Source organism: Guyanagaster necrorhizus, assembly GCF_019112545.1.
Source record: "Guyanagaster necrorhizus MCA 3950 unplaced genomic scaffold BT62scaffold_20, whole genome shotgun sequence".
Classification (NCBI taxonomy): Eukaryota; Fungi; Basidiomycota; class Agaricomycetes; order Agaricales; family Physalacriaceae; genus Guyanagaster; species Guyanagaster necrorhizus.
In genome coordinates, this window is record NW_025064899.1 from 955,064 (window position 1) to 980,165 (window position 25,102).

A 25,102-nucleotide genomic window follows, 5' to 3' on the forward strand; every position below is an offset into this window, starting at 1 on the left:
TGAATTATTGAGTATTTTTACTTGATCTTTACTACAGAGACTCAGATCATGACAAATGACGCTCTCTTATCATTCCAGAACATGGTAGCTCAGAAATTCGGCCGTTCTGTTGTTACTAGTGTTCCTGAGGTGCTCAAAGGTAGCCGCCACATTGGATAGATGGAGCATTTATATTTCAATAATTCATCTGACATTCTTATTATTCACCCTGTTATACAGATCTAACAGTCCGTTTCAATTACTGACTGCTGGCAAGACAAGATAAAGGTCAAATGCATCTGTGGCATGGGAACTTTGGTGCTGTTTTTCCCCCATGTTCATGTTCCGGCAGCTTCGTTGTTTCCATCACTTTCTTGTACCATTGACACCTCACGATTTTCCCCCAGAACTACAGAACCGAGCTGGATTTTGGCTCACAGTGCTTGTTCCAAACCGTGACCTTCCGGAAGGATATGATATCAGAAATGTCATTTGGCACCATCAACGCCAAACCTACTGAAGCAATCATACTGGAATATGACCAGCTTATCGTCCGGTTTCTCCGTGAAAAAACTGGATAAATGTGTAAAGAGCCTTGGAGGTACTGTCCTCAGATGGTCGTCGATGCTGGATGATGAACCGTTACCGCTCAACGCATCAACCATCGTCGCCATTCACCTATTACGCTGGATGGCGGTTGGGAAATTGAACCCAGGGCCTGCGCCTGGGTAAAGATGGCCTGGAGATGCACATACTTCCTCGAGAAGTGGAGTAAACTGGTTTAACCCCATAAGTCGAGAGACACACGTTGTTTCTTGATGTATGGCAAGCGTAATATCATCGATCCTACTCTTTTTCGCATTTATTCTGCCCATTATTAGGTTTATCAACAAGAACTTGATCAACGGTATCTCAAAGGAGCCGGACTGTCCTTTGAACGATGAAGTGGGTCCTGTTGCCAGATTGGTACTCTGAAGAGGACATTGACAGAAAGAATGTTCGCGTGATTGCCGATATCCAATATCGTCAATCTCGGCACGGCTCGCAACGTCCAGAGCTGGATCCATTTGTACATGCGGAAAACTTGATCTATTGTCTGGGATCCGGCAGGTAAATCAAGAATTGATTTGACTGAAATTAGTTCTCTAATTTTTTCTGTTAATTATCAAGCGGGTAACGTCTTTGCACAATGCAACACGACATGACAGTCGAATCCCTAGCGGGTTCCCTTCTTAGGGCCGGTGGTATATTCGATGGCGTTGATGATCTTGTTTCCTTCCTATCGATTAGGCCATCAGCTATCGTTCCAGAAGTGCCATAAGAACTGAAACCTACATCATCAGTTTCCATTCCTGAACACTGCCGGATGCGCAATCCGTCTTAGTGATCGTCCTCGTAGGACTCTGTGTTCAAAGTGTGCATGTCGCACTTGTGTCCGCAGGCGGTGTTGTAGCAGCGCGAGCGCGTCGAAGACAAGAGAAGCCATCTGGCGACAATGATAGGAGTTATTTGCAAAGTTGTGATGTAGCTACTTGTTGGAGTCTGCGGGAGAATTTGAGCAATCTGGCATTCTGGCATGCTGAGTAAGGATAGAATCTGAGGGAAATTGAAGGAATTAGGTAGAAATTACTAGAAAAGGTGTAGCCTAGTATAAATATGACCATAAGTACAAGGCCATGCTGAAACAAGTCCTCTGATTGAAGACACATGTATGCTGCACTTGAACAAAAGATAGTGTCTGTAATTTCACATCGAAACCAGTAAAGGACACTGGAGAAGACCAGAGTGTATCATTGAGAATGGTCTGGTCTTGACCGTCAGTTGACAGGTAGAACTATTAGAACGAGTGCGCACACTTGCTGCGAAACCACATTGTTATCACCCAGGGACCTAAACACGTTCTTTTGCGATGCCTGCCCTCCAGTTTGTCGATCAGTTTTGCGTGTGACGTTCACATCTCCTGAAGTACTCCAGGGTTCTGCCGTAGCATATCCGAGCTGATGGAGAGGGCAGGGTAGCCAGATGAAGGTGAGAAAACGGAAAAGGGACTCACAGAACGTTCTATATCTTCCGGGCTTCACATCCAAAGATGCATACATTCATCTTTTACCCACCCTTGCCTCGAGACCCAATTTTTTCTGATCAAGGACGGGACCTCATATACAGAGCGGAACGGGACCAGATGTACGACGCACTGTTATCTTGCGCAATCCTCCAGGATGCGACGCTGAAGTCGACGTCAGCAGGTGATTGTCATTTTTGAGTGTTCACAACGTCCAGCGTCTCCGAGGGGTGCGGGCTGAAGGAAAGAACCCTAAGTGTACAATCCGTCATTCGCGGTTTTAGGCTTCTCGTAACTGTGAGCTCTACTGAGAAGTTATTCGTGAGCCGGGGAAGAATACCGGAAGGCGTCAAGGAACATGCGACTGCGGGAAAAATGTCAGATTACAGGTTATGAGGGCATTTGAAGCACCATATTTACTTAGAACAACTGCTATCTCTCCCTACTAGTCCATGGAATTCGAACGTTGCCAGCACTTTTACGCCGTAAGAGCTGAGAAGCAGGAAGGGGGTGGCAATATCTTTACCCCAGAAGTATCTGTGACAGAGCCACAATTGGTGGGCAGTGTGCTATTTTTGGTGCTGATCATCGCAAGTGCCACACTCACCAGACTCATTGTCGGGAATGGTAACCATTGTGCTATGCATTACTCAGCTGATTTTCTTTTCTTTGCTTGAAGATTCTAGTATGTGCTCTCCAAAGTAGTATAAAAGCTGTATGTAGAGTGGGACACCTTTGTGTGTTTCCCTGTCACTTGGTAATCTACCCCCTTTTCCAACACAGGGTTTGTTCCTTATGTTCAAAAAAGGGTAGAAGTTAACCATAACTAGTTACAAATGCATGTTTGAAAGTTTTGCACAGAATAAAACTTGCTTCCATTACTATTACATGAAAAAGGAAATACCTTCCAACTTTTGGGGTGGTTTTTGCACATCCAAAACATTTCATGCGGGAAATGGTCCACTTGTTCAACGACTGATGCTCACTGCAGTACTACTGGAAAAACATGTTCCACACTTTTAGTGCATACTTTAGGAGGGCACCAATCACCATTTTCGAACAGACTCAGTGGATGAACGGATATCTTGGCCAGAGCCCGGAGACACCCATAGCAACAGCACGGCGACAGTGAAGTATGCTCATTTCGAGAAAAACTTTTCGGGTCTGAGAATCATATTCAAAAGAGAGCCAACCGCGAATTCTGTTCCTCCCAGATTAGAGTTAGAGTTTGCACCATGTCGTAGAATCAGATTGGTAGATACGTAGCTCCCGTGATACCACAAGGTTGAACCTATGCTCAGATTAACGGGGGACATGTATGCAGAGATACGGTCTAAATGTAACGCCAAAAAGCCGTGGTGTCGTGGCAAAGCAGGGTGAATTCAAATAGATATATATTAGGACTGCGAAAACACTGAGGACGGACGCCCTTTAGCTGCAACCTTCGATGGAATCCCATCTTCCAACTCGCCACCAATCCCGTAGTTCGATGATATTCGAATTCACCCTCGCCGTCTTGCAATCTGTTGGAGCAGGAACAAAAGAATACACCATCGTGTATGGCGTATTATTTTATCTTCTCGTCGTCTGGCCGTTGGTGTCACCCCGCATGATCGTATCACGTCTCAAGGACACTGTCGATGACATCCACACGCTCTTTGATGAGCACCGCGAAGTCTTGATTACAGAAGAGTTGAAACTGGCAGAGTAAGCATGGCTCCTTCCTAATGATGATGTCCTTCCTCACTGAACTTCAGATTGCGAGCTGACGTATTGACAGTTGCCAGAGAAAATCTTGAAGCATGGCAACGCGTTTCCGTTGCCAGCCCACGCTCTTTATTGACGTACGCATCCGAAACGAAGGATACTTGGAAAAAGGCGCGCCACTATCACAAGAACGCCGATGAGTTGAAGACAAGGCTGCAGGTATGTCCTCGAGCAATGACATGCGCCGTGGTTACCTTTCACGGTTTAAAGATCATATTGCTCATGCACGCAGAAGAACACCAGCGACTCTTTGCCGAACGTCAAAGAACTTTTCGACACGAGCACGAAGGGTAATTGTTCTACTAGTATCCTGTTATGTGATGGTGAGCGAGCAGGTGGATTTGTGGCCTAGATGTATACTGACGATTATTCCAACTGCGAACAGGTAAAACACACTGTAACATTTTTCTCAAACACTTTTGAGTGTTCTTGCTGTCACAGACATATCTGAGTGGTATCTTATCTTACTATCTCGCTTTCTTATTACACAGATACGTGAATTAGCCAAAAATTTCATCATATAAAATGGACATCGTACCTGAATAATGTTATTCCGCTCTAAGCAGTGATATACCGATTCGGCCAGACATCGCATGATCCATTCATCGTTCTCAAAGACAAGGACAGGAGAAAGAGTTCGCTCGTCTTTTGCGCCCCATCCACATTCCCATCAGATGAATCCTATTCGTGGACAGAGACAGGAAAATCAATAGGACATAATAATACCACTTGGCCCATCACCCTCGAAGAGATAAGGTCAAGACTGACCGTTGCGTGCTACAGCCCATCTCTCTTCAGGCGCTGGCATTGGCGTCCGCGACTCCATGGCATCACAGGGATCCACAAAGTAGCTTAAAGCAGGAAATGCTCGGCCTCTTATAGTCCCAGAAGAGAGGAGATGGATGGTCGTCGTTCATATAATGGTCCTTAATTACATTTCAACATATCCTAGAACTCACAGGCTACTGCCCCGCTGATCGACATATTGAATAGGATAAAACGTCCCGAGATATGCAGGGTCCTGCAGGTAGAGTGGAATCCAGAATGCGGACATTCCGCTGTCGCTCCGACCAAAAAGCTGACTGAAAGACGGGTCGATACCTCAACCAGGTAGATCAATAGTGATCAACCAGAGACCATGAACGCCACGACGCCTGCCGTAGCACGATATCGTCATGAACGAAAGACAACGTACCATCAGGTTCATTGGAAGGAACAGAAGTTCTGTGGCACTGGATGGGGATCGCGCCTGCGGTGTTTTGCCTTGGAGTCTACACATCCGGACATAAAACGCTCGCCATCATCATCAATCTCATGCTTTCCTTCGTCCGCCAGCTTCGCGTACTTTCGCATCTCTGATGTATAAAGCGAACCTCTGTGGTACATTCAAGGCTCGACAAGCCAACGCAGGCTATTTTAGCGATAAAGAGGCATATGAAGACTAGAATCGATTGATATGAAAATGCACAAGAAAAAAGAAAAAAGAAGCCGTTGCCAAGTGGTATTGTCCGGAATTCTGGAACTGCAAACTACTACCACTTCGGTGATTGTCATCTGTCGGCCTCATCTTCGTGAAGGTTTGAAGAAGAGAAATAGACATATCACTTACAGAACATGAAGAATGTGCCCCTGTACTCTGTCGCCTTCTGAATTGATGACATCTAAAAGCAAAGGGCCTCAGGAATTGCGTCTGTTCCTGTCTTCCTCGCAGTAAGAAATGGAGCTACGGGATGGCCAAATATACGATACTGTGAAACTTAGATCAATGAAGGTGAGAAAATGGAGAAAGGACTTACAGAACGCTGATTCATTTACTCTCCCTCGCTGACTACTGCATCTAAACGGCCATATAACCACCCTATGCCGGCCATGAAGGTAAGCATTTACACCACACCCCTGCTAGGAAATGAATGAACATGACGAACACGAGAAGACAAAGAATTACTCACAGCGAAGTTCATACGGCCAGCGACATCGCTCGTCAGTTTGTACCAGTACAACATTTATACCATCACCATGGCATCCAGGTACGCATATAGCCACCCGCAAAGAAATTCTCCCTCCCAAATCACTGCTTCATCCAGAATTTGGGAAAACACGCCTCGTCATATTGAGTGATTATCCATTTTGTGTACACTACTGTTTTCCATCCCTTGGCACGTCATATCTAGGCTGCGCGTAGGCACCACAGGACAAGATGGACAGGAATATGACGATGTAGCGCTGGAACTGGCTCCGGTTGGACGTTCAAAGGAGAGTAAATTCAGAGAAAGTAAACGGCCGCTCATGGTCTGGACATCCAGGCATTGTTAGTCCTGTGGCGAGCTACAAGACTCCAATACGCAAGGCAAAGGATACGCATTGGAGGAATGGAACCAGATGCTCTGGCTGGAATACCGATGAGCGAGATGGATGGTAGAGAAAGCGAAAAGAGCGTACGAATCATCACCATCTTCTAGCCAGTTCTATCAGGCGTCATACGCAGATAGATACTTCCACTTGCCTCCAGCCCCAAGACCTTGCTTTATCCAATTGAGGCGACGCAGACTCTGAGCAAGATGGTGCACAAGAGGCCGATAAGCCTACTTCCGTCTACTTCGATTGATGCATCTCTTGGGACGACAGGGAACAAAGGATGGCGATAGCCCAGGAAGTTGCCACTGCTTAGTGGCAGTTGTTGGCCGAGGACACGCAAGGATTCGGTGCGTATTGCTGAACCGGACTACGAAAATACAGGGTGGTGGCAGAGAATCGAATCTCAGCAACAGACGGCACTGAAGAAAGCTGTACATGGTGAAAGAAGGAAACAAAAAGGCCGCGCGTGGCCACGTGTCCGGTTGGCCTGAAGTGTGGATCCAAACGGGTCCCTTCTTCCACTTTGACAGTCCCCAGCAAAGATTGCAGAGCTACCTTGTCGAGCTTGCTGACCGCTTTCTTACCTTAACATTTACCATTCTCTTCCTTACGGATATCCTCGAAATGTCGGACATTTGCTCTTCGAATCACCGCTTGCAGTCCAAGCACCGTGCAATCCGAGGGGATGCACGGTCTCTTAGTATGCATAGTTAGGGAGATCGCAACTATAACGAGAGTGGCAGAAATATCCTGCGTGCCCTCAGGAGTACGGACCGTAACCTGGTCGATGAACTCAGGATTATGAGGGCTTCGTGAGAAACCTGTGACCATCCCGATTATTTGGCGAATATTCTTGTAATCCTCGCCAAGAAATAGACGATGCATAAACGTTTAAGCATGAAACTGGGTGTCGTTGGGACCTACCCTGCAGATACAGATCAATAAAAATAACAAAAAGCGGAGGCACGGCTTACCTGATGCTAGAAACTTTACTTTTTTCTTCGATATTCGGGAAGAGCTTAGCCACAGACTTGTATCCGAAGGCTAGAAGGACTTCAGTTGATATTTCGGAAATTCAATGAAAAAATAATACTGTGCATACTGCATTGGGGCACGTGCCGCAATTTGTCAAGGCGGGCCGTGCCATGCGCGTCGTCTTCCCTCTTCCCATCGTTGAAATCCAAGAATTCGACTCCATGTCACGGCGAGCAACACCTCGCATAACAACATCATCCAGAATGTCCTTAGTAGGATGGAAGAGTCTCTCACTGTCTGTCGAATGTAATTTGAGGCCGCATATGAATGTCGACCAGGTTGCAGGTACGTGCCCAGGAATGCTCCAGTTAGTCCTCCATGATGACGACTGCCTAAGTGTCGAAATATTTGCCACCGGAATTTTCACGTGACGAGTGCTAATAGGAGAGGCATGATGGTGGATCGCCAAAGGCGGGCGCGCGATGACGCGGGGCCCAATGTTGTCTCACCTTTTCGGAGTCGTTGTTTCGACGGCGTCGCCGTAGTTTTATATTGTCGTTCTGGTCGACCCTCACGATCTTCGCTCTATCTCGTACCTCTAATTGCCAGGTCTTCCAATGCTTGCTGGGTTTTGTGACTTAGAAGGGGTATTGTTCGGAAACTGCTCGTGATTTGTAGATGAAGCGCGGTCAGTCTAACATCTATGTTCAGTTCCGTCAGTAGTTCATTAAGTCGGTCCAGGGCCCTTTTTTCGAATAATGCCGAATCACATTTCTGTGCCGCTTCCTGACGCGCAACGTCTGGTCTTTATGCAGGGAAGTAAGACATTCAAGCCGTTGCCTTATAATGCTTTCATTACTACTTCCCTTTCGTATATCACTGTTAGGGATCGCCAGCCTCATGTTCGGAAACGAGAGATCGTCTCGCGTACTTTTCGCAGAAGACAGTGGTAGAGTTCGAGCCACATGTGTTCCGTACATCGACAAGCTGTGAATGGGACGGTATACATGGAGGACATGTCGGGCTAGAGGGTGAAGCTAATTCTGGACTGGTCATGACAGGTCTCTTTGGTTGGACTGCGTGCCTTGTGAGTAGGCTCCTCTCTTGTCTGCATCGTGCACTTACTATCCTTCTTTGCAAGGATGAACTATGTCGCATGTGATGTCGGTTGTCTAGCGTTTAGAGCCCCATTCAGGATGAACTGAAGCAGCTAGATACCGCTTCGGTGCCCAGAGACCAGCACGCCGTGATATGCTTCTTCGACCAAGCAAGGGAAAATATATCACGAAGCAAATACAGGCCAATAAGACTTTGAGTGGGCCAGCCGATTGCACCCAGGTCACGATGGAAGCTTTGCCTGCACGGCGGAAAGCACTGCTCAGCCGAACCCCGGAGGAAACTTGACGACCAAGTCAACTCTGACATCGCTACGGCGTCGGGTGAGTGAAGAACTTACTGTACCCTCAAGCGTACATCGAGGGTCTGTAACTACACTCCATGGTGGCTACGGGGCTTCCCGTGTAGCGCCTGAAGGTGAGATGATGGTTTCGAGGAACCCTTTTCCGGGAGGTGCGTTTGTTAGTGTTCCTACTTTTACGATTCATCTGGATCCGGCGGTATGGGAGATGGCTCGAATGTGATCTTGCAGGCATTTTTGTTGGATCTTGGTATTCCTATGACCTTGGTCTTGTCAGGATTACGCTCATGCCATCATAGATCTTGCGTCATTTATGAAATGCTTTCATTTTGTGCTGAATTTATGCTGATATTCTTTTTCGCCTGTCATGCTGACTTGTTTTATTGCGGAAGGTGAAACTAGGTCTCGTCAGGAAACCGTTAAGTGCTGTGCTGGCAGGAAGAGACATGAAATATGCTAGTCCATCATGCACTAGGGTGGCGTTCATGCGGAAAGAGGCAACCTGAATGTGATGTCCACAGCCATGTTTATGTTCAGTATTCGCAGTACCTCGTTCAAAGTCGGAAAGCGGCGAAAGGGAGGCCATACCAACGAGGGGTGTATCTGTGTATGCGTCAAGAATCCATGGCAATGGGAGAAAGCAGCTGTCAGGTTCGGGTTCTTTGACAATTGCTGAAACAAACTGGTCTCAACATGCTACAAGGTATGTTCTCCATTCAATCAGTTGTGGGCATGTCCACTGAGGACAGAGCCTAGGAACGGTGTTGGTATAATAGGGAACGCAAGCGGCCAGCAGCTGGTACCCTGAAACTCTTGAAGATAAAAGGTGGAATAGAACGTGGAACTGCGAACAGCATGCAGAAGTGAGGATGCGTGTTGACGCGGCCTACGAATCCATCAAAGCGCGGACTCGAGGTCTAAATAAACAACAAATTAACAGCTTCGTAGGGCGACAGGCTCAATTTCCGTGCTATGATGATTCCGAACTTGGTCAGTCAAGGTGCGGTAGTAACGCTTCAGGCCTTGCTCATGCAAATAGCGTTTTTTTTGCGACTACAGCATAGGAAGCGCAGGCCCTCAGCGGGCAGAGGACAGGTAAGCTTTGAGCGATCGTTAGAGGAAGCCTGATTGTTTAGCTTCGAACCATGAAATACAGGCGTTGAGACGGCACAGAAGTCGGTCATTTCATGCGATCGAGCCTCAAGACACAGACACACTGGAACAGCCAGGCTCAGTGTTACATCATCACAGCTCATTCTAGCAGTGGCAAGGTGGTTGGACGGGAGACGCCGAACGTGGTAACTTTCATGGGAAAGAGGGGTTCCTTCTTCACTTGCCATCATCTTGTTCGATGCACAATTTTTCATTTTCAGCAACGGATTCGTTGACGGGGTGCGAAAGAGGCATTATAAAGGCGTCGGAGGATGAGAGAACGACGTCGATCGCTTTTCCTCCCTAGCAGTAGGGGAATTCTACCGCTATGGTCCGGGATATTTTTCGCGACTCGACCATTGGCCAAGCTATCAACCACATATCCAACGGCCGTATCTTTCCCTACGCTGAGCAGCGGCCCGCTTTTCAGGTGCCTTTACATTTTTTACCCGTGAAACCACCTTCGACCATATTGTCTCCCGATTCCGACGCGATAACGCTGTGCAATGCGGAAACGCCCAGAGACACAATGCCTCGGGTGGAACTCACGAGGGAGTCGACTTTGGCTGTGGATGTTGAGGCGGAGAAGCATTGGGATTCTTGTACTGTAGGATGGTACAGTGACGACGACCAAGATAATCCGAGGTTCGACTTTCTCTGCACTCTCCGTTCAGCCCATTGACTGTATATGGTCTTCAGAAACTGGTCCCCAGCAAAACGCGCATTTGTCGCATTCTGTATCAGTTTCCTGACCTTTAGTGTGTACATTGGCTCAGCCATCTACACTCCGTCTATTCCCGGATTGATGATCGACTTCAACGTCTCCCAGACCACGGCTACGCTGGGTCTCACGCTGTACGTTCTAGGTAAGTGGATCACGTTCCTTCAGCCGACATGAACTCATGTTCCAATTAGCATACGGCATTGGACCCATGTTTTTGGCGCCCCTGCAAGAAATTCCCAGTATAGGTCGAAACCTGGTCTATATGGCCACACTATTCTTGTTCATCATCTTCCAGATACCTATCGTTATGGCAAAAAACATGAGCACTGTCCTAGCGTTTCGCTTCCTTACTGGGTTCGTGAGCAGCCCTGCACTCGCTACGGGAGGTGCTTCCATGACTGATATCTACCCTGTGAACCACATCTCGTACGTGCTGGGTATCTGGGCACTTGGAGGGGTTGCTGGTCCCATCCTTGGCCCAGTTATTGGAGGGTTTGCAGCTCAGGCGAATGGATGGCGATGGCCTCAGTATGAACTTATCTGGATAGTCAGCTTCGCCCTGATCTTCCTTCTTCTCCTTCTCCCTGAGACTTACGGGCCTACGATCTTGTTGAAACGAGCACGGCGGCTGAGGAAGTTGACGAGAAATCAACAACTGCGATCTCAGAGTGAGAAGGATTTAGAGGGGGAGTCATTTACGGCGGTGATGAAGGAGGCCCTCATTCGTCCCTTCATCTTGGCCAAAGAGCCTGTGTTGATGTTTTCCAATCTTTACATTGGCTTTGTTTGTCAGTCTCAATCGTGTGCTCTGCTATCGAATTTGACTTTGACACTCTCTTGACAGATGCTATATTTTATTTGTGGTTCGAGGCATTTCCGTTGGTCTTTACAGATATCTACCACTTTCGCCTTGGTATCAGCGACCTGCCCTTTCTTGGGTTCATCGTTTCTGCTGCGATTACTGTATGAACATTCGTGCTTTTATCACTACCATCACTAATTAGTGTTTTCCAGTACGCTGTATATGTCATCTACCTAAAATACCGCATCGCACCCCTTTTCGCAAAAGCTCGCACCACAGGAGTCGATGTCTTGCCTGAGATTCATCTCGAGATCGGACTCATGGCTAGTATCTTTATCCCGACGAGTCTCCTCATCTTTGGGTTCACAGCAAAGGAGAGCATCCACTGGATCTTCCCTGTTATCGGGGCTGCCCTTTACCACCCTGGCATCTACTTTAGCTTCCAGAGTATCCTGACGTATGTGACGTGTGCATATCCTGCGTATGCTGCATCGGTTCTCGCGGGAAATACTCTCTTTCGCTCGACGGTTGCCAGTGTCTTTCCGTTGTTTGGCCGTGCATTCTTTCTTAACCTTGGTCTGGGCCCGGGATCCGCTCTTTTGGCTGGTATCTCCTTCTTGCTCATACCGGTGTTCTGGGTATGTTGGATATGATACCTGCACTACCTATGTCGCTGACGTTATTTATACCAGTCGCTGTGGAAATGGGGCCCTGTGTTACGGAGGCGATCGGTATATGCCTTTAGCTCATGAAAAGTGTCCTCACCTTCAATTATACAGTGCCATTTAGAGATGGAAGGTGGTTGTGTGATAGTGTTATACTGTTGTATCCCTTGTCGACCTTTACCTGTAACTGTGATATCTATGACATCAAAGTACAATTTCACTGTAAAGATCTCATGATGGTGCTGTGTATCATTCTCCACGATAAGCACAAGGATCATCCTCAATTTAGCGATGATGTGAAATTTGTCGTTAATGTTATACAATGAAAAAGAATTTCCACCTGCTCTGGTGTCCCACATGATGAGAGTGGGATTCGAACCCACGCCCTTTCGGACCAGATCCTTAGTCTGGCGCCTTAACCGCTCGGCCATCTCACCATGCCCAATATTTAGAATATAAATAGCTATCAAAGAAATGATGATTATACTCAGAATAATGAGTACACTGCTACAAGAACTAGTCAACATCTCAGTAGTCACCTTTGAACCAGTTTAAGCCATTTATCCTTTTACAGCTATAAGACAGTTAGTGTCTGTCCAGAGATTACTTGAGTCTAAGGCCAAAAGCAGGTTTGAAGGCCTGGGTATAGACTGCAGATCCAAGCCAGACTCTGCTGGTGGTGGTTCCAATAGTTCCAACAGTTCTGATGCTGCTGACAGATCTGTCAGTATCTCATCTTCTTAGACAATGCTTCAAATTGACTCTTATAAAAGAGCAGCAGTAAGCTACTATATGAATAAAAAGGGTTTCAGCTACTTCTGCTTCTTTAGCTCTCCAGTGATCACTGTAAGATTTGATGCAGGACCTGATAAGAGAAATCATAAAAGACTAGCAACTTGACTCATCTCTTTTTCTTCTTAATCTTAATGGCTGCAGCCACTTTAAAACCTATATACTTCCAGTCTAAAGTGATGCAGTCTTTTAAGGCTGCTATGATATATTCTCCTCTCTCTGGAGACACTATCCATTTCTGATCAGCTATCTGCCTACTGCATATGCTCCTGTAGTAAGCCCTCACTCTCAAGAGCCACTCACACTCTCCACTAGATGATCTGGTTATATTCAAGACTGGAGGAGTGTGGGTTAATAGTGGAGGTTCTCAAGAAATAGAGCTCATACTCTACACACTTCTCACTGTCCTCATTGACCCTAAGAAGCTTATCAGCAATGTCCTGCTCAATATTACTATCATCTGCTCCTCTGACTCTGTTGCTTCCTCTATATATTTCTTCAGTTCTGTTACCAAGATGTCAATCTCTCTGTTTATGAGATTGAGGGCCTCTTCTCATCAGATGAGAATGAATCCTCTGATGTCTAATACCTTTGTCTAATATTTATTGGCTTCTTTATGGCTGGACTCATTGGAGATAAAGATGTCCACTCACATAATTGGAGGAAAGACATTAAGGTTGGTGAGCAGGGTCTCTTACTCATCAGCATATGAATAGTAGCTAACAATAGCATTAGAACCACATGGAACAACTGTGCATCATTATAGTCTTTGTCAGACTTACTACAGTGCAAAAAATACTCACTGCAATGATTTCATACTGGACAGATAGGAGTGCACCCACTGCATCAAGAGAATATTGCTATTGGGACATGCTTTGGACACATGATTCATAGTCTGTAGGGCTAAGACTTTCTAGCATAGTATTTAAGCAAGTAGATTATATTCTGTAATTCTAGTCTCAAGCTAAGATTTAATACAACTGAATAAACTCTCTGACTCTCAGTGCAATACTTAAGCCTCTACTGAACTTTTCTCTTATCCTCTTATCTTTTTTCTTTTCTATTTCTCTCTCTCTTTTCTTCAGCTAGTGTCAAATCCTGGCAGCTGCAGATCAAGTAGCAGATCAAGTATTTGCAGTTGTTTAATCATTGCTTGACATTTAGCTTGAGACATATCATGCTTTGGTCTGATAGTTCTTAGTCTAGAACTTTTACATGTTAATCCCAACACATGAAATCATTATTCTCAGCATTGCAGACTCTTGTCTAATTATCTTCATTCTTGGTATCATTTACAATATCATCAGAGCAAATGAGAAGATACAGAAGTGCTAATACCAGAGTGACATTTGATTTCAGGAGTGCTATCTTGCAGCTCTCAGGCTCACCCCTGAGTCATCCATGCAATTCCACCTCAGTGAACATGAGTTCATTGTTGAGTCCTGCTCAGAAACTCCATCAGCTTCAGAGGCTGATATTACCACCACCACCACCACTGTCTACACATAGCTAAGCAAAGCAAGGCACAGTTTCTGACATCTTCAGTGAGGTTTCTGCATGGCTGGGAGTGCTATATATTGGGATTACTAAGCATTAGTGATAAGATAAGATAGTTATAATAAAAGCAAAACAGTGAATCAATAGCAAGTTCTGGAGATATTTAGCAATCATCTATCCAGCCCAATCAAAACCATGTTATGGATGTAGAAGGCATTTTGAACAGCATATTTTCACTCAGTACAATACCTCTTGCTACAAAACATTCAATAGTTCCACTGTCTTATTATATCATCCAGTCATACAATAATAATATGCCACTATTGAGATATGTGAAATTAGTGTGACATCTGAAAGAACCAAAGATACAAGACAGAGTATAGTAACTCACACTTGAAAGCAATTGTTCCTGTTGTGCAGAAAAAGAAGTATCTTAGAGGCTGCACTGAAGCTCAAGTTGTAATAACATAAATCATTTGTTATAGCATTATATGATCGGTTTGACAAGTTAAAGTATGTTGGTATCGATTAGGGGTTAAATCACTTCGTTGTGGTATACAGGTCCGAAGAGCCGCAGGTTCGATTCCTGCTACCGACATCTCTGCTACCAGCTTTATGTTTTTCTTGTTCTCTTATCACTTTTGAAATTTGACTCTTGAATCTTCAGTCCTGAGTCCTGCTGACTCTTAAGGTATACCTGACCATTACAGTTCAGAGTTCTGACTCAAGTTTACATCTCCTCTGGCAATTACAGTATATACACGATCTCCCTCCTCAAACATATCTTCCACAAGTGATACAAAAAGCAGATGTAACGAGTAACGAGAAAATGAATCCATGAAGACCGATAAATAATGAAAATATAGACCCAGAAGTGAAATATGGTATACAATAATGTGGGGTACGAAAGCTGGAAGGAAAACCCCCCTACCGCCGGTGTCTAAAATCATACAAGTGTCCGTCCCACGACGAAAGCAAAAAAAAATAAAAAAGAAAACCCCGGAAAGATTCCGATGAATGATGTTTGATATTTCGTGGGGATGGGAAAAAAACTCTAAGCAAACGATAGCGAAAACAGAGCGATAGAGGTTATGTACACGTGTGACTTATTTACACGGCAAGCGGAGTGTCAAAGGATCCAAAAGGCGGAACGAGAGATTGGCCAAAAGATCTATGGTTTTTTTGTTTCGGATCGGGGCGAGTCCGAGACGGAACAGTGGCCTTTTTGTACGCGTGGAAGGGAGGCGGTTTATGTGGTCGATAACGAGGCTGAAGTGCGAGAGTAAAGAAGAGAGGATAAGGAGGTACGAGCGCGCAGAGATCATGGTATGGGTACAGCATGAAGGGAAATGAACCACAGACAAGATGAAGCGGAAGCAGAAGAAGGAATGGATTACAGGCGACTAGAAACTCTACAGTGAAGGAAGGATAGCACACAAGTCCGATAGATAAGTCCAAAACACCGAGGTAAAAGGAGGGAAAGAAGGGACGGGACGGCAAAGGAATAAATTCTGAGAATATTCCTTCGCGAGGTCCTTGTGAAACTGGTGGCACAGGGACAAGCAATACGCTATAACCCTTCTCCACGACCTAAGTTCCCAATATTTTGCATCCCTCCCCCAACCAGCCCACCCCCACTTCTCGGCCGGCCAATCAAATCCTGGGGTACTCCCCAAGAATTGGGCCCAGGTGCTTGATAATACCCTCCTCCGCCTTGAGAATAGCTGTGCTGATGACCCAGAGGGGCCGAGTCACTCCGTGCCCTCGTCGAGAACTTTTTCGAATTACGAACATTCACTACCTCTTCAGGGATGGTGTGTGGCGGGGCGGAAAGAATACCTCCAGGTGAATGGGTTCCAGCACTGCCCATACCACCGCTTGAAATACCCCCGCCCATCCCTACACCCAATAAACTCGACGACGTATCAATACGCGGGCGTTTGCGGTCTCCACCACCGGGGTGAGAAGAATACTGCAGCATGGGCGGTGGAGCAGGGGATGTAATATATATTCCCGGGTTAGGTGAGGGAAGAGTGGAGTGTGGATGAGGTGAAATGGAGGACATATGGTTATGGTTATGATTGTGGTTGGAGAAATGTTGGGGCGGATTTGGCGAGGAGGGCGAAGGCGAGTCGGATAACTCCGTTGGGAATTGAGGGACTGTGAATTTGGGTCAGCAATCGGAATAAAGACCATCGGGAATAATAAGAGGAAAACTTTGAAAAATAGGAACACCGCCATGGAAAGGAAAAAAATGACAAAGGGACAAAGGAATACGTAGAAGGCAGCAAAAATGTGGATCAGGACACTTCAGAAACGAAGATCGAATTGGGTAGATGCGCGACAAGAAAAGGCAGACATGCGAGCAGAGAAGGCGGGCCACGGACAGAGACGTGGGAACCGGACGAAGCAGGTTAGAAGGAAGACATGGCTAAGGCACGAATTTGGATGCAAACAAAGCAAAGCAGCAAAAGTAGACGCTCGCGGAAAGGGTACCGGAACCACAAGGAAAGTAGCAGCAAACCAGGAAGTATGCGGGTCGCACGTATCATAAGAATACGAAGATACTGGACAGCGGCAACACGAGACATAACACGTAAAAGAAAAGGGCAGGCCAGACAAGATCCCAATAACTGGAAAGAAAGGAAGCAAAGATGGGAATAACGGATGCAATAAATAACAATAACGATAGAGATGTGGGCTAAGAAGAGTAAAGGTAGTAAAAACATCCGCATATATGCGCAACGTAGGTGAACGCATGAAGAACCAGAAGGGAAATATAACACAAGTATACGGAGGGGCAGAAAACATACGGTAAACATATGGAGATAACTGGCAACAGAGGAGAGGTCAAAGCTTTCGGGACGACGTTGCTTTGGCGTAGGGGAGGGGGGGATAAAGCGCGCAGAAAATGGGGCGAAAAGTGGCTGGCGAGAAAGGACGGAGCAAGGCAGGACGCGAGAATACACAGCGGAGACGTGTAAAATGGAACTGGCGAATACATTGAAGAAGGAATAGAAGAGGGAAAGCAAAAACGAAAGAAAGTCAAAATGAAAGAAATGTACTCACGACTACCAGGGAAACCTTTGCCAACGAGATCCCATAACCTTGTGACAATGTTGGTGAGGCGCTCTACTTTGCGACGCTCGTGAACAAGGGCATCCCACAAGCGGCGGTTATCATCACGCATGCCTGCAAGTTGTGCGGCGACCTGGGGACAAAGAATGATGAGATGATAATCCGAGGAGGAGAACAAATGCCATGGAAAATCCCGACACGAAGGCGAAAAGAACGCGGCAATGGAAGGATGCCCACCTCTCCCGGTAGCTCGACTCTATGCTTCGCGCCCAAATCGGGCTCTAGTGCTTTGCGCTTGATATCATCGAGCAAGTCGGGACGTCCCCGCAGAAACTTGTGGTGAGAGAATTCCCAAGTTTGCGAGTCGGTAGAGGTACGCTGTGCACGAGGCGTACGGTTGATTTTGTGGAAACCGTACATGTTGAGTTGTCGCACGAACGACGAGAACTGCGTTCGCGGTGTCAAGTACTGTTGCTACCATCAAATATTTCAGAAGCACGCACGTTATTGTGCTTGAAGTGGCTGCCCAATATGCTCCTGCTAAACTCTCCTATATTTGACACGACGAACGACGTTCCGAGCTGAGTCCACGTAATAAACTGCTCGGATTTAGGGTCAGCAATCATTCTATCGCATTCACATTGAGAACAGCATTTGTGGAGCAAAAAGGAGTACGAACTGATACAGTTTCGTTACAAAGTTGTTGGTCGGCATTGGCTTGCCCAGGACACCAATAGTCGCAGATCCAGGCGGCCCCTCTGTTGGTGATGGTTCCATATCCTGATCCTGGTCGTCGTCTGTTGGAGGCGGTGTCGTGCTACTAGTAAAAGAACGTTTTCTTTCAGTCCGTTGAATCGACGGTGCTGGAGATGCTGGCGAAGAGCCGACAGAGAGCGACGAGAGATTAAGCGACAGGGTCTCCCTCCCGTTTTGCTGTTGCTGTGTCGCGGTAGGGGTATTGCTGCTCGAGCTGGACGTCGGAAAAGGTGGGTAGGCCTGAGTGGGCTGGTCAATGGATGAGGCAGGCGGGGAAGGGAAAAACGAGTAATCCATCGACGGTGGTGGATGGAGAGAAGGAGCGTTGTTTGCGAGTGTGTGATGGGATAATACGTGCCGGGGGTCCGGGACTTTTTGCCGGCGGGAGTTATTTTCTTATCCTCCTACATCATTTGCTTGATGTCGCCCATGCGGTCCGTATTCGAGCACGCAGCACGTTATTTGGCTTTCTTCTCCGTCCTCTTAGCAAGGAATTCAAAAGATTATTATTATTTTCTTATCTTGGGTCACCGTTCGCTGTTTGGCTCAGGGGACCTAGCATGACAGGCACTATTACACGTGCCTAGCTTCCATCGGCCTTGGCCTCCGGTCCCTCGTGGCTTCTGTCAGGGCGCTTACCTACCCGAGCGCGGCTTGCGCCGTTACTGTATACGTATATCCACGTCGATAAAATTTGCTGGGAGCCACCCTTTTTTATCAATTTTGGTGTAGTCTGTATAGCTAAATCAAAGCAGTCTCTGGCCGCCTCTATACCGCCTTTGTACATCCCTCGTTCCGCAGTTGCCCTTCCATGCGACACGGTCGTGCTTTACCTCTCACCCTTACTTCTCGCTCTATATTTTACTTCCGATCCCCCAGCATTCTTGTGCACCACTCTCACGCGTTTTCAGTTCTTACCCTTTTGCCCTCTTTTTATCCATCATTTTTTCGCGTCCCATTCCCACCGTTACGAGTCCAGATCCATCACGTTCATATCCAGATTTCAAACAATTTGCAAAACTCGCGTATCGGCTAACACAGTCACAAAAACAGATCCGTCATTTGACTGATTCTTCGGACTCGAATGGTACCGCGACGCCACTACAAAATATTGCACCAACCTCGATTACACCATTTCAACAGGCGGTGAACTCGAACATGTACAATAATAAACAAGGTACTCGTCTCCCGTAGCGCTTAACTAATTCCTTACGGCAGTTCCAGGAGCTTCATTATAGTACGCCTCAAGTGGACCCTGACAGCACCCGCTACGTTATCCTCAAGGACACTCTACCCGCGAACATACAGGACGGCACCGAGGCCTACTAACAGCCTACTGTCGCTCCAGTCGTAAACAGACGCGCTTTTGTCGGCGGCGTACAATCTCCAAGCTGGTCCGACACATCTGTAACGGTCCTCCGTAAAATAGATGACATCAAACAGCTCCGTATTGGCGCAGTTTCTCCAGTAAAGACGAATTCAAGACACCGTAACGGCGGTAGAAGGCCGTCATCTACATGGCGCTTGCCCCAGAAATAGACGGAAGGAGCTTTCAACGCGGGTCCTATTTCCGAATCCTCTCCCCCCGACAGAGGTGATTTGGAAACTTTATCTCCGACTAATCAGCGAAGTTATAGGCAAGTCTACTGGCCATTGGGCCATGCGGGATAAGGCAATAATATTGAGCATCGGATGACTACAAACCTAAGGGATCATGAAGTGGTCAATGCGACCTAAGGTAGCGCTGAGGGTGTTGACAGAACCGTAAACACCTCTCTCAATTATCTGCTAATCCATCGCTTCAAAAAGAAACGTCCGAGCCATTTGAATTGTATTCCAGAAAGTTGCGTGTTGATCGACGGATTAGAGTCTATCGCAAGAGCTCCGGGGCCAAGTTGTCACCCATAGTACCGATTGTTCCATGGGAAAATCCGCCTCTGAATAGACGTCATAAATATCTAGCCTCCAGTGTTCCGACCCCTGCAATAAATATAACTTTCCATTGTAACTTGTTATCCCAGGCCTCAGAGGTATCATGATTCTTGGGAGCCATCAGTCCTAAGATATGGCACCCGAGCTGCTGACCCTCTAGCAAACAGTTTCTTTCAAACACCAAGGGCAAACGGAGATCTACCATAGTCACGGAATCCCTTATTGGTCGAAGTGCGCTTGATTGTCACTACGGACCTGACATACGGTAGTAACAATGCCATGGCACCTGTTCAACGATCAGCCTCCTTTCCAACCTCTTTAAATAAAGATACTCGGAGTTATGGTAGCCAAACGTGCTCTTGTAGGTCTGAAAGGATGCTACACTTCAGCAAGTGAGCTTTTGAACCGTCATATGTAGTGTCGCACTTAGAAGTTTAATTGATGGGTAGAACAGACATCTGGACCCAGATTACTGCATTAGATTTGGGAAACAAACAGCTAGACAGATTAGAATTGATAATGAGAATCATCCCCGACCTCGGCCCTGTTCCATAGTTTTCTCCCACTGTAAAAGCATCACGAATTTCAATACAATACGACTACTATCTCCGCATCGTAACACAGCGGATGGCCTCAAGTTACCGAACAGGCAAAGACGGTAAACATTGCACCAGATGACTCGGCAATCCAGACAGCCATCTCCCACATTCAAGTTAACTTTTTGCGCTGGCCATCCGGCCGATAAAAAGAATACCCGAATGAAGAATCAAAAAAGAGCGGCAGAATCCAAGTTACGAATGCAAATGATCATATGTATCTCCAATAGCTTGCACCCGATCATTTCAGTGGCAATGAATGGGCCCAGCAGCTGATTCCGGATGATTTTAGGAACAAGGACCTGGCTACAACCACCGATGGTACAAACTCCCTCCTCGACAAAACAGCTAATGATTATAAAATTATCCTAAAGCCAAGCCAGACATCATGAGAGTTTCCTCTTGCATTTCAAAATCGTGAACTCAATTCCACGCGGTCACTAGTACGCGATCTCCCAAATCGTAAACGATCATCACCGACACATGCGGCTCCGAGTCCTGATAGGTTCGGTCACGAGAGAGGGGTAAAATAATAATTAAACTGACTTTACCTTCCGCACGAGGAGCAGAACTCACCCATGAATTATAGCCAGAATATATGAGCAGCGGCCCGTTTTCGACGCGCTGAGTCAAGGTCCAGTTCAGCTCAATCAAGAGGACCAAACTTCTGATAGTCTCTCACGGCTGGGCTTCCAATCCATGTTCGGATTATTACGCGTCATTCCGCCAAATCGCTAGGGAGTGGGGACAGCAGAAGAATATCCCTGATATTAAATAAACGACGTGAGCGTACGGTCGGACTCGGAGGACTTCAAAGGCTAGACCCTGCACTGATCAAATCTTCCATCCATGTCAGCAGTCAGAAGTGTGGGCGGGAATTCAGTCACAAGGCTCAAAAGGAAGTTAACGGTGGCTTAGACAACATCTTGGCTCCAGACAAGAGGTCCAGCCAGCCCACCCCAGATGGAACTCCAGTGCAGCTCTCAAGTCGGTGTACGGTCACGAAATGGGAGAGATCAAGCGCACAAACAACCGAAAGACACAGGGACGTACTAGTATAGCCAGCCATTGATTTACCTAAGGGGCGTTTTTGAATTTGAGTGAAGCGAGAACAAAGGTCGACCGCGGCCCTTCACCGATCGACCTTACGGGGTTTTTGATGATCTTTTGCTGCGAAGGGCGCCTGATGCAGCGAACGGGGCGCCGAGGGATTGGCTTGAAGAGAATAATTCCCATCGACATATATTCGTGTGATCCAACCTGGCAAGGGGTAAAAAAACATTAACAGTCCTGAGTGTGGACACAAGAACCCAGGTCCAGGGCTGAGAAACGGCTGTGAATGTACGTGAATGTCGAACGCACCTGTTTAGGTGGCGTTGCTTCCGGTGCAAACGCTCTGGGATGAAAAGGAAATAAACAGGAAAATCGCCGCGTCCAGCGTACGGATCACCGGTCCGTACACCATAATCTCGGCACGTGACTAACGCGGACAAATCTAAATCTCCATCTTGGGACGTTTGCACGTCAACCATGATAACGGTAACGAAATGATGTTGAGACAATGTTGGCGCAGTCGGGCAACAAACTACGGGGTAATCTCCGATGGAAATACCCGATATTTTCTGCAGGTTCGTGTGCGGATCTGCAGTGCTTACATACTATCCTCGGGCTACAGTCAACCGAGACGCGGTGTAGGCTAGGTTGGCCCTAGTAGATTTTGAAGGTACAAGGTACATGGACGCACGGCCATTGTGTGTGGTTCTTGGAGTAATAAGGTGGTCTCTGTTCCAACTTTGCTCTGTCATTTTCGCTTATTTATCTGGGCAGACTACGCAATTTTGGACACAAGTTAAAACAGAAATGTCATCCCAAGATTCTCAACGGAACCCCCGTCTCCAACTCTACTGTAACACAACTCCAATGGTGCTGGTCGCGCTGCGCTAAAGGATCCTCCAACGACGAACTGCGCTCGCTTGTGTTAGTCTTGGCATGCAGGCTTTTCTCCGTTCCTAACAGCTGGATCATGACACTCCCTTCAACGTAAATTCGCCTGCCGCTGATTTACAAGAAAAAATGTTCAACTCGCCCAATTCGATACGCTTAGCTGCGGAAACCTTGAGACTGGCGCTTCAAGTCCAACAAAACGTTGTACTGCTCATATTGCAAATTGTGTACACCGATCGGAAGTAAGGCCGTGTACAACCCTACATACCATACTAATATACCCCCCAGACTCGGAATTGCCCAGCTCCGCTCAACGGATATCCCAATAATGTTTCAAACATTGACCAATATGGTCTTCCCGTCGTGAACGGATTTCTACCCAGAAACAACGGATCAGGGCTCTGATCTCGTACACGCTCTCCGACTGTGATATTTTTGTTTCCCTTTGGGAGACTTTCAGTAACTTATGGGAACCCACCCAGTAAACAGGCTGCGAGGCTCTGCATGGGAACAGAGAGGATAAGAGCAATTGCCCCAATGTGTAGAGCACCGGCCTCGGTAGCGATGAACTCCACCAATGAAAGACAGGATTGTACTTGAAAGCAATAACGGCAGCGGCGGAGCCTGTGCCTTTCGAAGCGCTAGGTTTGCTTCTTGTCTGTGCGCTCTGCCAACGGCACTTGCCTTTATTGTCTTTCTCAGTATGCCTATCTCCCTTCGTTCTGTGCCTTGATCATGATGAACTGATTCAGTATTAGCAGGTGCTTTGGACCTGTACTTGTAATGGACGAAACCTCCTTCATAGAGCGGACCACCTGAAATTAATAGCAGAATGTGCGCTTTTTTCGCCTTCAAACTTTATACATCACGTCCTTTTGTCTCATATCTTATCATAACAACTCTGACGCCACGTCTAGCCACCGCATGGTTCAGGAATTCAAATTTGTGGCGAAAACTCGCGAAAACCTTGTTTTTTTGTCGATGAATATCACCAAAGTACGTTATGTGACGTTTAGCTCTCTCGGAACTGGACGATCTGCAGTTTTTGCAACCGACACGTCGCGTCGGACTACTCCCAGGCCCGAATCCTGGGCGTCGGATCTTTATTGCCGTATAGGGTAGAGGATATTTGAAATTACACCATCGAATGTCCCCGTCACACTATAATGTTTTGGAGGCCTGCTCTGCGTTCCAGCCTTTTTTTTCAAACAAAATACAGGGTCTTCTTAGTGGCTCCTCTAGCAGCCAGCTCAATGGACATTTTATTCCAGGATCTTCCTTTTGTAGCGTGTTAGGTTTGTAGAGCATGGAGCGTGTACAATTATCATAATTACTAGGGCATGGGGCTAGCCGTCCGTATGCACATGAGTTCGCGGCCGTTTGGTACCGTGTACCTTAGGTCGACTGAGGAAGGAGACCTATATGTGTACGAACAGACACGAATGAGCATCGAGACTCCAATCACCATCCCACGACAGGTTTGTACGGTTTTTTACTGGCTAACGAAGCGCGCACTAGGAACTGAGAATACCACCCAATCGTTAAAAATCACGAGACACATCTTTACACCACTTGAGTTCTTCCATTCCGGCGCTAGTGGGCCTTCATGACCTGGAAAATTGCAAGGCGTTTTTTGTTTTTTAATTGCCAAAAGATGCAGGAAGGTTCGGCAGGAATACAATTGGGGTGAATATATGATAGTACAAGGACTTAGCTAAGAATACAAAGAGTATGTTAAACCTAATGGAATGATCAATATATAACTAAGAGCCCTGTATACATTCGATCTAAACCGTGTGGATTAGGCCGCTGAAAATCAGAAAATTTTGATGTCATAATCTTCCACAAGTCCAGCATACGTCCAAGAGCTGGCTATATCGGTCCATCTCCTCCTCTACGGACCCAATTCCAGTGCCTGTATTAAATATTCAGCCACTGCTATCAATGAGAACCATACAAGTTACATACCTAAAGCACCGGCTTACCAGCGAGGGCAGAGCCTGGACCCAGACCAAGGTTGACGAAGAATGTACATCCGAACAGCGGGAAGGCGCTTGCGATTGTGGAACGAAGAAATGATCACCGGCGAGTGACAATTCGGCTGATAGGCAGGGTTTTCCCTATGTTATATGTGAGAATGCTCTAAAAGGTAAGCTAGATGCCGAGGGCAATTCCAGCAACGGGAACAATTCAGTGGATGCTTTACTTGTACGTGAGTCTAAAAATGAATACGCTAGGTGCGATGGAAATGCTGGCAATCAAGTCAATTCTCGGGACGAGCTTCCGGTGTGCTGTCCATGTCCTCAGCGACAGCCCTGGAAAACGACGGTGTAATGTGGAAGGAGACGTATGCAGTGTACCAAAGAAGGCCAGGGAGCGGCGGCATTTGCGAAACATTAAATGAGGGTACTAACTTTAATCGTACTAGATACAACACACACCAGGAAAGGGTGACCACTGATGTCCGAATTGAAGTTGTATATGTCGGTGAAGACCAGTGGGAAGGGTTCTAACCACAAGTAGAAATTTACGTCTGATAGAATGCCCGTCAATCATACGTTCGACAGACAATATGTAGATTTTACTCACGAACGAGACAAGGTCGGTAT

The 25,102-nt window shown here is 46.7% G+C and overlaps 9 protein-coding genes and 2 non-coding genes across 11 annotated transcripts; 4 read left to right on the forward strand and 7 right to left on the reverse strand.

Moving 5' to 3' along the window:
- Nucleotides 1-208: 208 nt before the first annotated feature.
- On the reverse strand, nt 209-998 carry BT62DRAFT_934632 (uncharacterized protein; the record flags this gene model as incomplete). Its single annotated transcript, XM_043186763.1, has 1 exon — nt 209-998. A coding segment is annotated over exon 1 (197 nt), but the record flags the coding sequence as incomplete, so codon positions are not given.
- A 2,490-nt stretch (nt 999-3,488) lies between these two features.
- Nucleotides 3,489-4,160, forward strand: BT62DRAFT_1008729 (uncharacterized protein; the record flags this gene model as incomplete). Its single annotated transcript, XM_043177479.1, has 3 exons — nt 3,489-3,748; nt 3,799-3,967; nt 4,041-4,160. 3 exons carry the CDS (start codon nt 3,489-3,491, stop codon nt 4,158-4,160), a joined length of 549 nt encoding a protein of 182 aa, XP_043037534.1.
- Nucleotides 4,161-4,763: 603 nt separating this feature from the next.
- On the reverse strand, nt 4,764-5,469 carry BT62DRAFT_921652 (uncharacterized protein; the record flags this gene model as incomplete). Its single annotated transcript, XM_043184332.1, has 4 exons — nt 4,764-4,909; nt 5,004-5,079; nt 5,182-5,249; nt 5,418-5,469. The coding sequence occupies 4 exons, from the start codon at nt 5,467-5,469 to the stop codon at nt 4,764-4,766; spliced, it is 342 nt and encodes a 113-aa protein (XP_043037535.1).
- Nucleotides 5,470-6,600: 1,131 nt separating this feature from the next.
- On the reverse strand, nt 6,601-7,243 carry BT62DRAFT_310775 (uncharacterized protein). The gene is made up of 2 exons (XM_043180464.1): nt 7,138-7,243; nt 6,601-7,088 (listed from the first exon to the last, which is right to left on the reverse strand). The coding sequence occupies exon 2, from the start codon at nt 7,046-7,048 to the stop codon at nt 6,749-6,751; it is 300 nt and encodes a 99-aa protein (XP_043037536.1). The 5' UTR covers nt 7,049-7,088; nt 7,138-7,243; the 3' UTR covers nt 6,601-6,748.
- A 2,792-nt stretch (nt 7,244-10,035) lies between these two features.
- Nucleotides 10,036-11,985, forward strand: BT62DRAFT_981901 (MFS general substrate transporter; the record flags this gene model as incomplete). Its single annotated transcript, XM_043189643.1, has 6 exons — nt 10,036-10,352; nt 10,407-10,573; nt 10,623-11,219; nt 11,276-11,394; nt 11,446-11,871; nt 11,926-11,985. The coding sequence occupies 6 exons, from the start codon at nt 10,036-10,038 to the stop codon at nt 11,983-11,985; spliced, it is 1,686 nt and encodes a 561-aa protein (XP_043037537.1).
- A 271-nt stretch (nt 11,986-12,256) lies between these two features.
- BT62DRAFT_t134 lies at nt 12,257-12,335 on the reverse strand. The gene has a single exon. It is a non-coding gene; the product is annotated as a tRNA-Leu (tRNA).
- A 2,369-nt stretch (nt 12,336-14,704) lies between these two features.
- On the forward strand, nt 14,705-14,785 carry BT62DRAFT_t133. The gene has a single exon. It is a non-coding gene; the product is annotated as a tRNA-His (tRNA).
- Nucleotides 14,786-15,642: 857 nt separating this feature from the next.
- BT62DRAFT_310900 (uncharacterized protein) lies at nt 15,643-16,461 on the reverse strand. Its single transcript, XM_043180467.1, has 2 exons — nt 16,405-16,461; nt 15,643-16,347 (listed from the first exon to the last, which is right to left on the reverse strand). The coding sequence occupies exon 2, from the start codon at nt 16,250-16,252 to the stop codon at nt 15,758-15,760; it is 495 nt and encodes a 164-aa protein (XP_043037538.1). The 5' UTR covers nt 16,253-16,347; nt 16,405-16,461; the 3' UTR covers nt 15,643-15,757.
- Nucleotides 16,462-17,158: 697 nt separating this feature from the next.
- On the reverse strand, nt 17,159-17,934 carry BT62DRAFT_310864 (winged helix DNA-binding domain-containing protein). Its single transcript, XM_043180466.1, has 2 exons — nt 17,769-17,934; nt 17,159-17,712 (listed from the first exon to the last, which is right to left on the reverse strand). Exons 1-2 carry the CDS (start codon nt 17,889-17,891, stop codon nt 17,320-17,322), a joined length of 516 nt encoding a protein of 171 aa, XP_043037539.1. The 5' UTR covers nt 17,892-17,934; the 3' UTR covers nt 17,159-17,319.
- A 516-nt stretch (nt 17,935-18,450) lies between these two features.
- BT62DRAFT_1078198 (uncharacterized protein) lies at nt 18,451-19,774 on the forward strand (the record flags this gene model as incomplete). Its single annotated transcript, XM_043179367.1, has 6 exons — nt 18,451-18,553; nt 18,609-18,704; nt 18,754-18,907; nt 18,933-19,108; nt 19,165-19,181; nt 19,240-19,774. 6 exons carry the CDS (start codon nt 18,451-18,453, stop codon nt 19,348-19,350), a joined length of 657 nt encoding a protein of 218 aa, XP_043037540.1. The 3' UTR covers nt 19,351-19,774.
- Nucleotides 19,775-24,262: 4,488 nt separating this feature from the next.
- On the reverse strand, nt 24,263-24,972 carry BT62DRAFT_311011 (uncharacterized protein). The gene is made up of 3 exons (XM_043180468.1): nt 24,700-24,972; nt 24,462-24,613; nt 24,263-24,408 (listed from the first exon to the last, which is right to left on the reverse strand). Exons 1-2 carry the CDS (start codon nt 24,888-24,890, stop codon nt 24,475-24,477), a joined length of 330 nt encoding a protein of 109 aa, XP_043037541.1. The 5' UTR covers nt 24,891-24,972; the 3' UTR covers nt 24,263-24,408; nt 24,462-24,474.
- Nucleotides 24,973-25,102: the final 130 nt, after the last annotated feature.